Consider the following 14,535-nt stretch of genomic DNA (forward strand, 5'->3'; position numbering starts at 1 on the left):
CACTGAGGCAAACCGGTTTCAGCGTATTTGTTGTTTTTATAGCATGTTGTTATTGTTTATTTATTAATCAATTTATATATTACAGTATTTTCATATACATTTTAGTAATTTTCTTTCACCTCTATAAGTAATTTTCTTTCACTTCTATTATAGAGAAAGGGAGAATAGCTCTATTAAAATATTTTGTATTTTAATTTTATAATACTATATTACATATACTATTTTGACATGTAATTTTTTGCAGTAACTTAATTACCACAAGAATATTTCTTCTGCCCATTCAAGCGTAATACAGAAACCCTCCTACCTGAGACACTTCTGATACTCGTAGCCAATTGGCTTGGAGATGAACGCTTCCCAGTGATACCAACAACAAGCAAGGCTTAACAACAAGCCTGCACACACAGCCCACAAAGGGCTACACCAAGACTGTCCACCTCAGGTAACTGGGAGGCTGACTCACTGAACCATATAGGACACTTTAGCACACAAAGTCACCCTACCAACTCATAGAAGCTGTGAAAATGCCGAGACAAGGAAATAGATCCCAAACAAAAGAAATGGAGGAAAAGAAGAGACTGGATATAGAGTTCAAAACCACGCTTATAAAGTTTTTCAAGAATTTCCTAGAAAATGTGGATAAGACTTATGAGGAGATGAAAAGGGATCAACAAGAAATGATAAGGGATCAACAAGAAATAAAGAATACATTGTCTGAAATAAAAAATATTATACAGAGTCCTAAAAACAGAATGGAAGATCGCAAGAATCAAGTCAAAGATTCGGAACATAAAGAGCCAGAAGACACTCCTCTGCAGAAGCAAGAAGATAAGAGAATCCAGAAAGTTGAAGATAATGTAAGAAACCTCTGGGACAACTTCAAGCGAACCAACATCAGAATTATGGGGGTCCCAGAACATGAGAGAGAGCAAGATAGTGAAAGAAATAGTGACAGAAAACTTCCCCCACCTAGTGAAAGAATTAGACTTACAAGTCCAGGAAGCGCACAGAACTCCAAACAAAAGGAATCCAAAGAGGACCACACCAAGACACATCATAATTAAAATTCCAAGAGCAAAAGACAAAGAGAGAATATTAAAAGCAGCAAGAGCAAAGCAGGTAGTTACCTATAAAGGAGCACCCATATGATTGTCAGCTGATTTCTCAACAGAAACCATGCAGGCCAGACGGGAATGGCAAGAAATATTCAAGGTGGTGAATAGCAAGAACTTACAGCTAAAATACTCTACCCAGCAAAGCTATCACTCAGAATCGAAGGCCAGATAAGGAGCTTCACTAATAATAATTTTTTAAAAAGCTAAAGGAGTTCATCACCACCAAACTAGAATTATATGAATTGCTGAAGGGGATTCTTTCGGAAGAGAAAGTAAATAATGATAAAAACTATGAACAACAAATATGTAACTATCAACAAATGAATCTAAAAACCAAGGGAATTTTAATAATCTGATGAACAATATTAACTGTTGAATATAATAGAATCAGAGGTATGGAAGGGGAGTGAACTGACTATTCTTGGGGAAAAGGGGAGAGGGGAGGTGTGGGAAGAGACTGAACATAAAGTGTGCACCTATGGATGAGGACAATGGGGGGTGGGGAAAGGGCAGAGGGTGGGGTGGGAACTTGGTGGAGGAGAGCAATGGACCGGGAGTGGAAATGAGGAACATTTGTAATAATATGAACAATAAAGATTAAAAAAAAAGAATATTTCTTCTAATTAATTTCCTTTCAATGAGCACAAATCCATCCACTGGGCCACTTGTAGTATCTATGAAAAAAGAACAATCTGAGATAAAGAATGACATAACACAAATAAAGAACACATTGGAAAGAATACACATCAGATTAGGGGAAGTTGAGGATTGAATCGGTGAATTAGAATAGAGAGTTGAAAATAATCAATAATAAAACTAAAAAGAAAAAATAATTAAAAACAAAAGGACAGGGCAGGGGGCCCAGCGGCGGGCGGCGGTCACCCAGTGGCGGGGCCGAGGGGCTCCCAAGATGGCGGAGGGCGGCTCGGGCCGGGGCGCCTCCATGGGGGACTGCCTGGAGATCAAGTCCCAGCTCCGCACCCGCCAGGGCTTCTACAAGCTGCTCCCCAGAGACGGCGCTTCTCGTCTCAACAAGCCAATCGACAAGCGGATCTATAGGGGCGCCCAGACCACCTGCCACAGAGACCATCTCCCTGCTGGTGGGCTTCTCCGCCGGCCAGGTGCAGTGCCTGGGTCTCATCAAGAAGGACACCAGCAAGCTGTTCAGCGAAGAGCAGCTGGTTGACAAGACTAAGGCGACACACCCGAAGTGGCTGCTGGAATCGGAGAGCCTGTTCCTGGCATCGCACGCCAGCGGCCGCCTGTACCTATACAACGTCAGCCACCCGTGCGCGTCCGCAACCACCTCCCCCCCCACCCTCACCCAGTACAACCTGCTGAACCAGGGGGAGGGCTTCGCCGTACTCGCCAAGAACAAGGCACCCCCCAACCCGCTGGTCAAGTGGGCGGTGGGCGAGGGGCCCCTCAATGAGTTTGCCTTCTCGCCGGACGGCAGGCACCTGGCCTGCGTCAGCCAGGACGGCTGCCTGACCGTCTTTCACTTTGACTCCAAGCTCCTGCGGGGGCTCATGAAGAGCTACTTTGGGAGCCTGCTCTGCGTGTGCTGGAGCCCCGACGGGCGCTATGTGGTGACAGGAGGGGAGGATGACCTGGTCACCGTGTGGTCCTTCTCTGAGGGCCACGTGGTGGCCTGCGGCCACGGCCACAAGTCTTGGGTCAATGCCGTGGCCTTCGACCCCTACACAACAAGAGCCGAGGAGGCGACGACAGCCAGCGGCGATGCTGAACGCAGTGTGGAGGAGGAGCCCGAGGTGGCCGGCCCAGGCTCCAAGGGGGAAGAGCCGCTCTCCACAATGCCCAAGGCCGGCTCCATCACTTACCGCTTCAGCTCGGCCGGCCAGGACACACAGTTTTGCCTGTGGCACCTCACCGAAGACGTGCTCTCCCCACACCCGCCCCTGGCCCGCAACCGCATGCTCCCTGGCACTCCTAGCACCACACCGCCCGCTGCCAGCAGCTCCCGGGGTGGCAAGCCCAGCCTCGGGTGCCTGCCCTGCTCACTGTCCCGCTCCAACAGCCTCCCACACCCAGCGGGCAGTGGCAAGGTGGGTGGCCCAGGCACAGTGACGGAGCTGGGCACTCCGTTTAGCATCGGCCGCTTTGCCATGCTCACGCTGCAGGAACAGAGGGACTGGGGGGCAGAGGAGCACAAGCGCTACTACAGCCTGGGCAACATGGGGCGGGGGGGAGAGGGGGGGCCATGGGGGGACAGCAGCGGGGACAAGCCCAATGGCACTGGTCCTCACAGCCGTCTGGACCCAGCCAAGGTGCTGGGTATGGCATTGTGCCCGCGCATCTACGAGGTGCCCCAGCCAGCCCCTGGTGTGCAAGATGATTGCCCAAAAGCAGCTGAAAGTCCTCCGTTCCTGGAGGACTGCATCATCACCGTCTGCCAGGAGGGCCTCATCTACATCTGGGCCCCGCCAGGCAAGGCAGGCATCTCCTCCCAACCAGGCAACTCCCCAAGTGGCACCTTGGTGTAAAGCCCTGGATGCTGGGTTCCTTGCCCCACCTCGCTGCCCAGCCATAACCCTCCGCTGACCTCACGGATTAACCTATTAACAAGACTATTATATGACGGATGGGCTGCTCCGGCCCCCCACCCTGCACAAATTTGGGGGGCAGAGTGTCCCCCCCAGGCTGGCCTCAGCCTTGTCCCCACCCACTGCCAAGTACAACGACCCCTTCCGCTGAAACATCAGTGTTAGCCTCATCCCTGTCCCCAGCATGTGTCTGGTCGTAGTTGGGGACGGAGAAGCTCCCCGCCCACAAGACCCCAGCTCTGCAGTGTGCCCCTCAGTCTGCGGGCAGGGCAGGGCAGCCTGCCCCTCCCGACCCCAAGCTCCATTTCCCCTGCTGGTGTTCGTGCTTTTGGAAAGTGTTAAGTTATGGAAGCCATTTGGGGTCCTTCCTGTCCCCAGCACCTCTTATTTATACTAAAGTTCCTGTTTTCAAAAAAACAAAACAAAAAAAAACAAGAGGACAACTTAAGGGAGCTGTGGGATAATGTGAATTGTAATAATATTAGAATAGTGGGTGTGTCAGAAGAGGCAGAAAGGAAGAAAGGAATAGAGAAAGTGTTTGAAGAAATAATGGTAGAAAACGTCCCTAACCTGGTAAAGAAAAAGTCACACAAGTTCAGAAGGCGCAGAGAACCTCAAACAAGAACACAAACAGACCCATGCTTAGACACATCATAATTAAAATGCCAAAAATTAAAGACAGAGAATCTTAAAGACAGCAAGAGAAAAGAAAACTGTTACCTACAAGGAGTTCCCATAAGGCTGACACTTGATTTCTCATCAGAAGCTCTACAGGCCAGAATCCAGGAAGATGGCTGCAGACGGGAAGGCAGACTGCAAGATAGTGTGTGAGTGAGAAAACAAAGGGAGAGTATGTGATCGCACGGAGAGTGTATGTTGGTGAGTTGAGGGACAGCTATACTCCAGGAGACTATGTGGGACTGTCGGATGGGGCTCCCCTGACTGGGCAGCCCCCACTGCTGCTGACTTCCCTCCTGGAGCAACTGGCTCGAACCTAGAGACCGCACCATCTTGAAGGAAAACTGGATGCTATCGGAAGCCTGAAAAGCCCAGGGAATCTACAACTACAACACCCATGGAACAGCTGAGAACCTGAAAACACCGGTTCCCAAGTGGCGCAAGCACACAGATTCAGAGGAGCTCTATACTCCATCATGGAAAGGTCAGATTTTGCCTGGGATAAGGTGAGGTCTGTGGTCCCGGCAGGAGAGAGAAACACGCACACAGGAGCTGGAGACCTGGGAAAGTCTGTACCAAGAAAAATCCGTGGCTATTTGGGCTGGCATGGTCCATGAATGTGGAAGGAGGTCCACAGAGCTGACAGAAGGGAATTCTAAAAAAACAACCCATTTTTATATGGGTGTAAAGGACAGCCTAAGAAATTTTTAAAGTGTGCCGGCTGCTTAGACCCAAGGGGAAAAAAGGCTGCACAGACTTGCTCACAGCCCAGGAGTTCGCACACTTAACTCTGGCTCTTTTTCCCCTTCTTTAAATCCTTGCTTCTGATTACTAAGCCCAAAGCATAGGATCACCCAATTGGGGACACCCTAAGAGACTGTAGGGGAAAGCTGTTTTTCTGGAATCTGGGGATAAGAGCAGGGAATAACCATCAGAGAACCAGGTCTGGGGCAACCCACTCCCACACACCAGTATTAAGTGCCACAGGGAAAACAAATTCTAAACACTAGCTAGAGAGGACCCATAGACCCAGAGGTCAATCCAGAAACACTGCCACTCTGGGATTGAATCACAAATTGACTCTGTGTAAACACAAATAAACTGCCTGCTTAAAAAACAGGACTGGCTTACAACACTGAGTAGCAGTGGAATGCAGGGAACTTCAATTCTGTCCTGACTAGGAAATAGGCGTGCCAAACAGAACAGTAGAGGAAGTGAATGACCTTCACTACTGCACTTTTATTTTTATTTTTTTCATCTTTTACTTAAGAAACTATATTTTTTCTTTTTTCTCACTTGATTTTTACCTTTTTACTTATTACATTTTTTTTAATTTTCAATCAGTATTATTGCTACTACTATTTTACCTTTTCTTTTTTTTAAAAAAAGTATTTTATTTTCTCTTTATTTTACTTTGGAATTAGTGTTCTATATTGTATTTTCATCTTTCCTTTAGCATCATTTTACTCTATCTCAACTTTACCTTTATGCCAACACACTCTTCCTCACTTTTCCCCTTTTGTTACCCTGTTTCTCTTACTGAATTTCTGCTTTAGATTTTCCCTATTCCTTCTTTTTATCCGTTAAAATTTCACACTACAATATCCTCAAATCACATAAACAAATTGGGAGATAAAACTCACATGGTCATATCAATTGATGTAGAAAAAGCATTTTACAAAATCCAACACCCTTTCCTGAATAAAAATTCTCAACAAGGTGGGAATAGAAGGATCATACCTCAACATAATAAAAGCTATATATGTTATATCCACAGCTAACATCATACTCAATGGGCAAAAACTAAAACCATTTCCTCTAAGAACAGGAACAAGACAGGGATGCCACTCTCACCACTCCTGTTTGACATAGTACTGGAAGTACTACCCATTGCAATTAGACAAGAAGAGGATATAAAAGGCATCCAAATTAGAAAAGAAGAAGTAGCTGAAACCGGTTTGGCTCAGTGGTAGAGCATCGGTCTTTGGACTGAAAGGTCCCAGGTTCGATTCCGGTCAAGGGCATGTACATTGGTTGCGGGCACATCCTCGGTAGGGAGTGTGCAAGAGGCAGCTGGTCGATGTTTCTCTCTCATCGACGTTTCTAACTCTCTCTTCCTCTCCCTTCCTCTCTGTAAAAAATCAATAAAATATATATTTTAAAAAAAGAAAGAAAAAAGAAAAGAAGAAGTAAAATTGTCCTTATTTGCAGATGACATGATATTGTTCATAGTAAACCCAAAAGACTCCATAAAATAATTAATAGATTTAATAAATTAATTTGGCAATGTAGCAGCATACAAAATTAACTCCAAAAAAATCTATGGCCTTTCTATACACCAATAGAGAACTTACAGAAACAAAGACTAAAACAGCAATGCTATTTACCATCGCACCAAAAAAATTAAGTTACCTAGGAATAAACTTAACCAAGGAGGTAAAAGACCTATAGGCAGAAAACTACAGGACACTGAAAAAAAGAGATAAAGAAATATGTAAACAGATGGAAAAACATACCATGTTAGTGAATTGGTAGAATCAACATCATTAAAATATCCATACTACCCAAAGTAATCTATAGGTTCAATGTACTCCCCATTAAAATACCAACAGCATATTTAACAGACCTAGAAAGAACTCTCCAAAAATTCATCTGGAATAAAAATTTTAAAAAAGACCTCGAATAGCCACAGAAATCCTGAGAAAGAAGAATAAAGTAGGAGGGGCCAGATTTCAAGCTGTATTACAAAGCCACTGTTCTCAAAACAGCCTGGTACTGGCACAAGAACAGACATATAAATCAATGGAATAGAATAGAGAATCCAGATATCGACCCAAATCACTATGTTCAATTAATATTTGACAAAGGATCATGAACATACAATGGAGTCAAGACAGTCTCTTCAATAAATGGTGTTGGGAAAATTGGACAGATACATGCAAAAAAAATGAAACTAGATCACCAACTTACACCATTCACAAAAATAAACTCAAAATGGATACAAGACTTAAACATAAGACAGGAAACCATAAAAATACTAGAGGAATCCACAGGCAGCAAAATCTCAGACATATGCCAAAAGAACTTCTTCACTGATACTGCCTCTAAGGCAATGGAAGCTAAAGAGAAAATAAACAAATGGGACTACATCAAAATAAAAAGCTTTTTTACAGCAAAAGAAACCATCAACAAAACAACAAGAAAGCCCACTGTGTGGGAGAACATATTTGCAAATGTTATCACTGATAAAAGTTTAATCTCCAACATCTACAGGCAACTTATACAACTTAATAAAAAGAAGATAAATGATCCAATAAAAAAAATAGGCAATGGACTTAAATAGAATCTTTTCAAAAGAAGACAGAAGGAAGGCCAAGAGACACATGAAAACATGCTCAAAGTCACTAATCTTCCAAGAGATGCAAATCAAAACGACGATGTGGTACCATCTCACACTGGCCAGAATGGCTAACATCAACAAATCAACAAAAGATAAGTGTTGGCAAGGATGTAGAGAAAAAGGAACACTCGTGCAGGGCTGGTGGGAATGCAGACTGGTGCAGCCACTGTGGAGGACAGAATGGAGTTTCCTCAAAAAACTGAAAATGGAACTGCCATTTGACCCAGTAATCCCACTCCTAGGAATATATCTTAAGAACTGGAAACACCAATAAGAAAGGATATATGCACCCCTATGTTCATAGCAGCACAATTTACAAAGCTAAGATTTGGAAACAGCCTAGGTGCCTGTCAGCAGATGACTTGATCAGAAAACTATGATACATCTACACAATGGAATACTATGCTGTCATAAAAAAGGAATTCTTACCATTTGCAGCAAACTGGATGGAATTGGAGAACATTATGCTAAGTGAAATAAGCCAATCAATGAAAGAAAAATACCACATGATCTCACTCATTTATGGATAATAAAAAAAAATTATAAACTGTTGAACAAAAAGATAGATACAGAGACAGTAAAACATCAAACAGAATGTCAAATTACAGTGGGAAGGGTAGGGAGATATGGGGGAGATAAGAGATCAACCAAAAGACTTGTGTGCATGCATATAAGCATAACCAATGGACGCAAAACTCTGGGAAGTGAGAGCATGTATGGGAGTGGGGTGGGGGGTCAATGGTAAGATATGTACACTTATAATACCTTAATTTAAAAAAATGAAAAAAATAAATAAAAAGCTTCTGAATGGTAAAAGAAACCACCAGCAAGAAAGCCATTGCATGGAATGACATTTGCCAATGTTATCTCTGATAAGGGTTTAATCTCCAAATTTACATGGAACTCATACAACTTAACAAATGGAAGATAAACAACCCAATAAAAAAATTAGCAAAGGATTTCAATAGACACTTTTCAAAACAGGACCTACAGAAGGCCAAGAGACATATGAAAACATTCTCAAAGTTACTAATCATCCGAAAGATGCAAATCAAAATGACAATAGGTACCATCTCACACCTGTCAGAATGGGTATCATCCACAAATCAACAAACGACAAGTGCTGGTGAAAATGTGAAGAAAAAGGAACCCTCGTGCACTGCTGGTGGGAATGCAGACTGGTGCAACCACTGTAGAAAACAGGATGGAGTTTCCTCAAAAAATTAAAAATGGAATTCCCATTTGACTCAGTGATTCCACTTCTAGGAATATATCATGAGAAACCAGAAACACCAACAGAAGGGATGCATGCACCCCTATGTTCATAGCAGCACAATTCACCATAGCTAAGATTTGGAAATAGCCTAAGTGCCCATCAACAGATGAGTGGATTACAAAACTGTGGTACATCTACACAGTGGAATACTATGTCGCTATAAAAAAGAAGTAACCCTTAACATACGCAATAGCATGGATGGACCTGGAAAGCATTATGCTACTCAAAATAACCCAGTCAAAGAAAGATAAATATCACGTGATCTCATTCATTTGTGGAATATAATAAACAACATAAACTAGAATAGAATAGAGCCAGAGAAAAAAAAATTGAATATAATAGACATAATCATGTATTTCCACATTTTTGTGATATTATACTAAGCTAGTACAGTTTTGGTAATATTATATTTAATATATTTTTCTTGAAATATTCATGTTCATTGCATGTAACTATTATATTTAAAATCACTTTTTCTTGAAATATTTTCTTGAAATCATTATTGCATATAAAAAATACAAATTTAAAATAAAAATAAATGGGGAAAATCCTTAGATGTTAGAAATTCTTCATGAGAATATTCACTTTTACATTGCATAGCTTCATAACTGAATTTGTGTAGGATCTGAAGGCCTATTTTGACTGTATGAAACTGTTCTCTAACGTTTTTGCCTTTCTTAGGTCAAATCATATTACTTTTAGCTCATTTGTTTCATTCTATAGAGAACTTCCAAAGCTAGTCAATTTCCTCCATTCTCACCATGAGAGTATCCTAGCAATGATTTTGGTTGATACAGCAAAGTGTTTGTGAAAAGTAAAATTTGGGGCTGCCACTCTTTACAGAGCCTTACCAAAAAGTGAAAAACAAAAGGAGAAACAGGTGATGAAACATGTAAGCGATCTTCCCCCACCAGTCCCAGCTTAATTAAATGTAAGTTGTTTATACAGAGCAGTGATTTCCAACCTTTTTCATATCATGGCACACATAAACTAATTACTAAAATAATGTGGTACACCGATATAGAACTTTCTCTGGAAAGATATTCCATCACCCCAATATTTATAAATATATTGATTTAGCTAAGAGCTTAAGCTTAGCTTTAAATAATTTAGTGCAATTGGGCCCTCCTATAAGCTGCTCCTCTGTACATTAACCTGAATTCTTCTAAAATCAGACAGAGCCCCAACATGACTCCTCACAGAAGTGCACCTTAACAGATACCAGCGCTAGGAGTTGCACTTTATTGAATGTACTGATGAGGCTCAAGACAGGCTGCCCCAAAATATGTTCATGTAGCACACTGATTTTTTAAAATATGTTTTTATTTATTTCAGAGAGGAAGGAAAAGGGAAACAGAGATAGAAGCATCTATGATGAGGGAGACTCATTGATCGGCTGCCTCCTGCACGCTTCACACTAGGGATTGAGCCAGCAACCTGAGAATATGCCCAGCCTAGTCCATGTTCAACCATTGAGCCATGCCAGCTAGGCCATACCATTTCTAATGAAGTTACTTCAGAAATAGCTGGTGCAAGAACAACACTCTGACTCTACTTTTTCTGTCCCTCTTGAAGCAGAAAATAAATCTCCAATATGAAAGGTACCATCCCTGCACCAGGAGACATCCTCATTGCCAGAGAGAGGGAATTCAGGACCCAGAGGCCTATACGAACAAGTCTCAATTCTTTTACTAATTTACTCCCCTAAGCCAAACTCTGCTTGGAATCTTCACTGATTAAGTACCCACGCCTGACTCTTTGACTTATCCATTCCTCATAAATATATCATTTCTTTATCTAAAAAGTACAAAAGTGCCTTCTTGGGACACTTCTTTAGGTCCCAGTATTGTGAGAACACTGCACTAAAATTTTTTTTCCTCTTGTTAATCTCTCTTACATCACTGCACTTGTTAGACCAACCAGAAGAATTAAGATGGGAAGGGGGGACATTTTCACTCTCCCCAATGATACTCTTACATGTACACACACAGACACACACAGACACACACACACACACACACACACGTTTACAGACAGATATATATATATATATATATATATATATATATATATATATATATATATATATGTTTGTAAACAATATATGTTTAATTTTGTACCCAGTCTGGGTGAAACCATTCATCTTTATATTTTTCTTTAAAAAAGTATGTTCCAAACATCAAAGGAGATATCTATAATTCAACAATAAAGATAAATTTTTTAAAAATCATCTTCTGGGGGGAGGTAAGATGGCGGAAGAATAGATGGGCGGATTCTGAGCCCTCTCCCGAAGCAGAAAGAGAGAGCAACTGAGGGTCTTGTGCTGTGAGTGTTTATCGGCAAGCTGGGAGACAGTGAACACCAGAAGAAACTGCTGGGGGGCTGCTGACAGAGGTGCCCCTCACAGGGAAGCACCCACGAGGGCTGTGTCCCTGCCCGGAGCTACCTACCGGCTTGGACGGGGAAACCTCGCCATTTTGAGAGGAAGATAGGATCGTGTCAGAGGCCTGAATATCCACAGCCACAGCGACCACCAAGCATCTGTGACCCCCAGAACGCGGATCCCAGGCAGCGCGAACACCTGCCCCCACAGGATTGCCCCACTGCTCAGCGAAAAGGTCAGATTTCGCGGGGAGAGGGTGGAGAGCGCTCGCTGCGAAAACAAAAAGCCTGCGCGCACAGAGCACGCTCGGAAGACAAGGGCGGTGATTACAAGTAGAAGCCCCTGCTGTTGGGCTGTTGTCACCCTTGAAAGAGGACAAGGCTCTTAACTGGGGAGATATCTAAAGAGCAACACATTTGGATCCAGCTCAGAGGGATATCGGAGAGTTGCGGGAGATTCCAGTAGCTCGGACCTGCCCCCTCCCCCCCTCCGTAGTTCCAGCTTCAGAAAGGACAGAAAAAAAAAAAAAAAAAAAAAAAAAGCTGGAGAGGCTCTAGAGCACATGTGTCAAACACAAGGCCCGCGGGCCAAATCCGTCCCTCCAGGCCTTGCAATGTGGCCCGCACCGCACTGTCATCACTGCACTCCACTGCGTTTCCATCACAATGACAGTTTATGACTGTTCAATAAACCATTCGGCCAGCGATTTAGGCTGGATTTTAGATTTTGGCCCCTTCTCTGATTGAGTTCGACACCCCTAACATAGGGTAACAGATTGGATAAGAAAACAAGACCCATACATCTGTTGTCTACAAGAAACCCACCTAAGAAAAAGAGATGCACACAGACTGAGGGTGAAGGGATGGAAAAAGGTTTTCCAGGCAAATGGAAATGAAAAGAAAGCTGGGGTAGCAATACTTATATCTGACAAATTAGATCTCAGAGTGAAGGACATAACAAGAGACAATGAAGGCCACTTCATAATATTAAAGGGAGCAATCAAACATGAAGAAATAACCCTGGTAAATATATATGCACCCAATACAGGAGCACCCAAATACATAAAAAACTGCTGGAGGACATTAAGGGAGAGATTAACAGCAATACAATCATAGTAGGAGATTTTAATACCCCACTGTCACCCTTCGACAAATCATCTAAACAAAAAATCAGCAAAGAAATATCAATCCTAAATGACTCACTAGACCAGATGGAATTAATTGACATCTTCAGAACATTCCACCCCAAAGCCACAGAATATACATTCTTCTCAAGTGCAGATGGGACATTCTCAAAGATAGACCACATTTTGGGACATAGGCAAAGTCTCTTCAAATTCAAGAAGAAAGAAATCATATCAAGCAACTTCTCAGACCATAATGGCATAAAACTGGAAATTAACTACAATAAAAATAATCCAAAGAAATCAAACACATGGAGACTAAACAGCATGCTATTAAACAAGGACTGGGTTACCAGAGAAATCAAGGAAGAAATTAAAAACATCCTGGAAACAAATGACAATGAAAACACAACAATCCAAAATCTATGGGACACAGCAAAAGCAGTTTTGAGAGGGAAGTTCATATCCTTACAAGCCTATTGCAAAAAACTAGAAAAAAGTGTAACAAATGATCTAACTCTACAACTCAAAGAGTTAGAAAAAGATCAACAAGAAAAGCCCAATGTAAGTAGAAGGAAGGAAATAACAAAACTCAGAGCACAGATAAACGAAATAGAGACCAAAGAAACAATACATAAGATCAACAAAACCAAGAGCTGGTTCTTTGAAAGGATAAACAAGATAGATGGACCTCTAGCCAGACTAACCAAGAAACAAAGAGAGAGGACCCAAATAAACAAAATCAGAAATGAAAGAGGTGAAATAACAACAGACCCCACCGAAATACAACGGATTGTTACAAAATACTATGAACAACTCTACTCCAACAAACTGAACAACCTGGAGGAAATGGACATATTCCTAGAAAAATATAATCTTCCAAAACTCAATCAGGAAGAATCTAAAAATCTCAATAAACCAGTGACTTGGGAAGAAATTGAAACAGTCATCAAAAAGCTTCCAGCAAACAAAAGCCCAGGGCCAGATGGCTTCACAGGAGAGTTTTACCACACATTCAAGGAAGAACTAAAAACTATACTCCTCAGACTATTCCAAAAAATCCAAGAGGAAGGAACACTTCCAAATTCCTTCTATGAAGCCAGCATCACCCTAATACCAAAACCAGATAAAGATAACTCAATGAAAGAGAATTACAGGCCAATATCCCTCATGAACATAGATGCCAAAATCCTCAACAAAATTCTAGCAAATCGACTCCAGAAGAACATCACAAAGATCATACACCACGACCAAGTAGGATTTATTCCAGGAATGCAAGGATGGTACAATATCCGCAAATCAATAAACGTGATACATCACATAAACAAATTGAAAGATAAAAATCATATAGTCATATCAATTGATGCAGAAAAAGCATGTGATAAAATCCAACACCCTTTTCTGATAAAAACTCTTAACAAGGTGGGAGTACAAGGATCATACCTCAACATAATAAAAGCTATATATGATAAACCCACAGCCAACATTATACTCAATGGGCAAAAACTAAAACCATTCCAAGAACAGGAACAAGACAGGGATGCCCACTCTCGCCACTCCTGTTTGACATAGTACTGGAAGTACTAGCCATCGCAATTAGACAAGAGGAGGAAATAAAAGCATCCAAATTGGAAAAGAAGAAGTAAAGTTATCCTTATTTGCAGATGACATGATATTGTACATAAAAAACCCAAAAGACTCCATTAAAAAACTAATTGACTTAATAAATGAATTTGGCAATGTAGCAGGATACAAAATTAATGCCAAGAAATCCATGGCTTTTCTATACACCAACAGAGAAACTGCAGAAACAGAGACTAAAAAAGCAATTCCATTTACCATCGCACCAAAAAAATTAAGATACCTAGGAATAAATTTAACTAAGGAAGTAAAGGACCTATATGCGGAAAACTACATGACACTGAAAAAAGAGATAGAGGAAGATGTAAGGAGATGGAAGAACATACCATGTTCATGGATTGGTAGGATCAACATC

At 41.9% G+C, this 14,535-nt stretch overlaps 1 protein-coding gene across 1 annotated transcript; it reads left to right on the top strand.

Annotated features, from left to right (window-relative positions):
* Positions 1 to 2,025: 2,025 nt before the first annotated feature.
* LOC118721966 (dystrophia myotonica WD repeat-containing protein-like) lies at positions 2,026 to 4,114 on the top strand. Its single transcript, XM_036443222.2, is given in 4 exon segments — positions 2,026 to 2,131; positions 2,175 to 3,444; positions 3,446 to 3,495; positions 3,498 to 4,114. Coding segments are annotated over 4 exon segments (1,548 nt in total). The 3' UTR covers positions 3,620 to 4,114.
* Positions 4,115 to 14,535: the final 10,421 nt, after the last annotated feature.

This window comes from Pipistrellus kuhlii, unplaced genomic scaffold (assembly GCF_014108245.1).
Source record: "Pipistrellus kuhlii isolate mPipKuh1 unplaced genomic scaffold, mPipKuh1.p scaffold_m20_p_19, whole genome shotgun sequence".
Lineage (NCBI taxonomy): Eukaryota > Metazoa > Chordata > Mammalia > Chiroptera > Vespertilionidae > Pipistrellus > Pipistrellus kuhlii.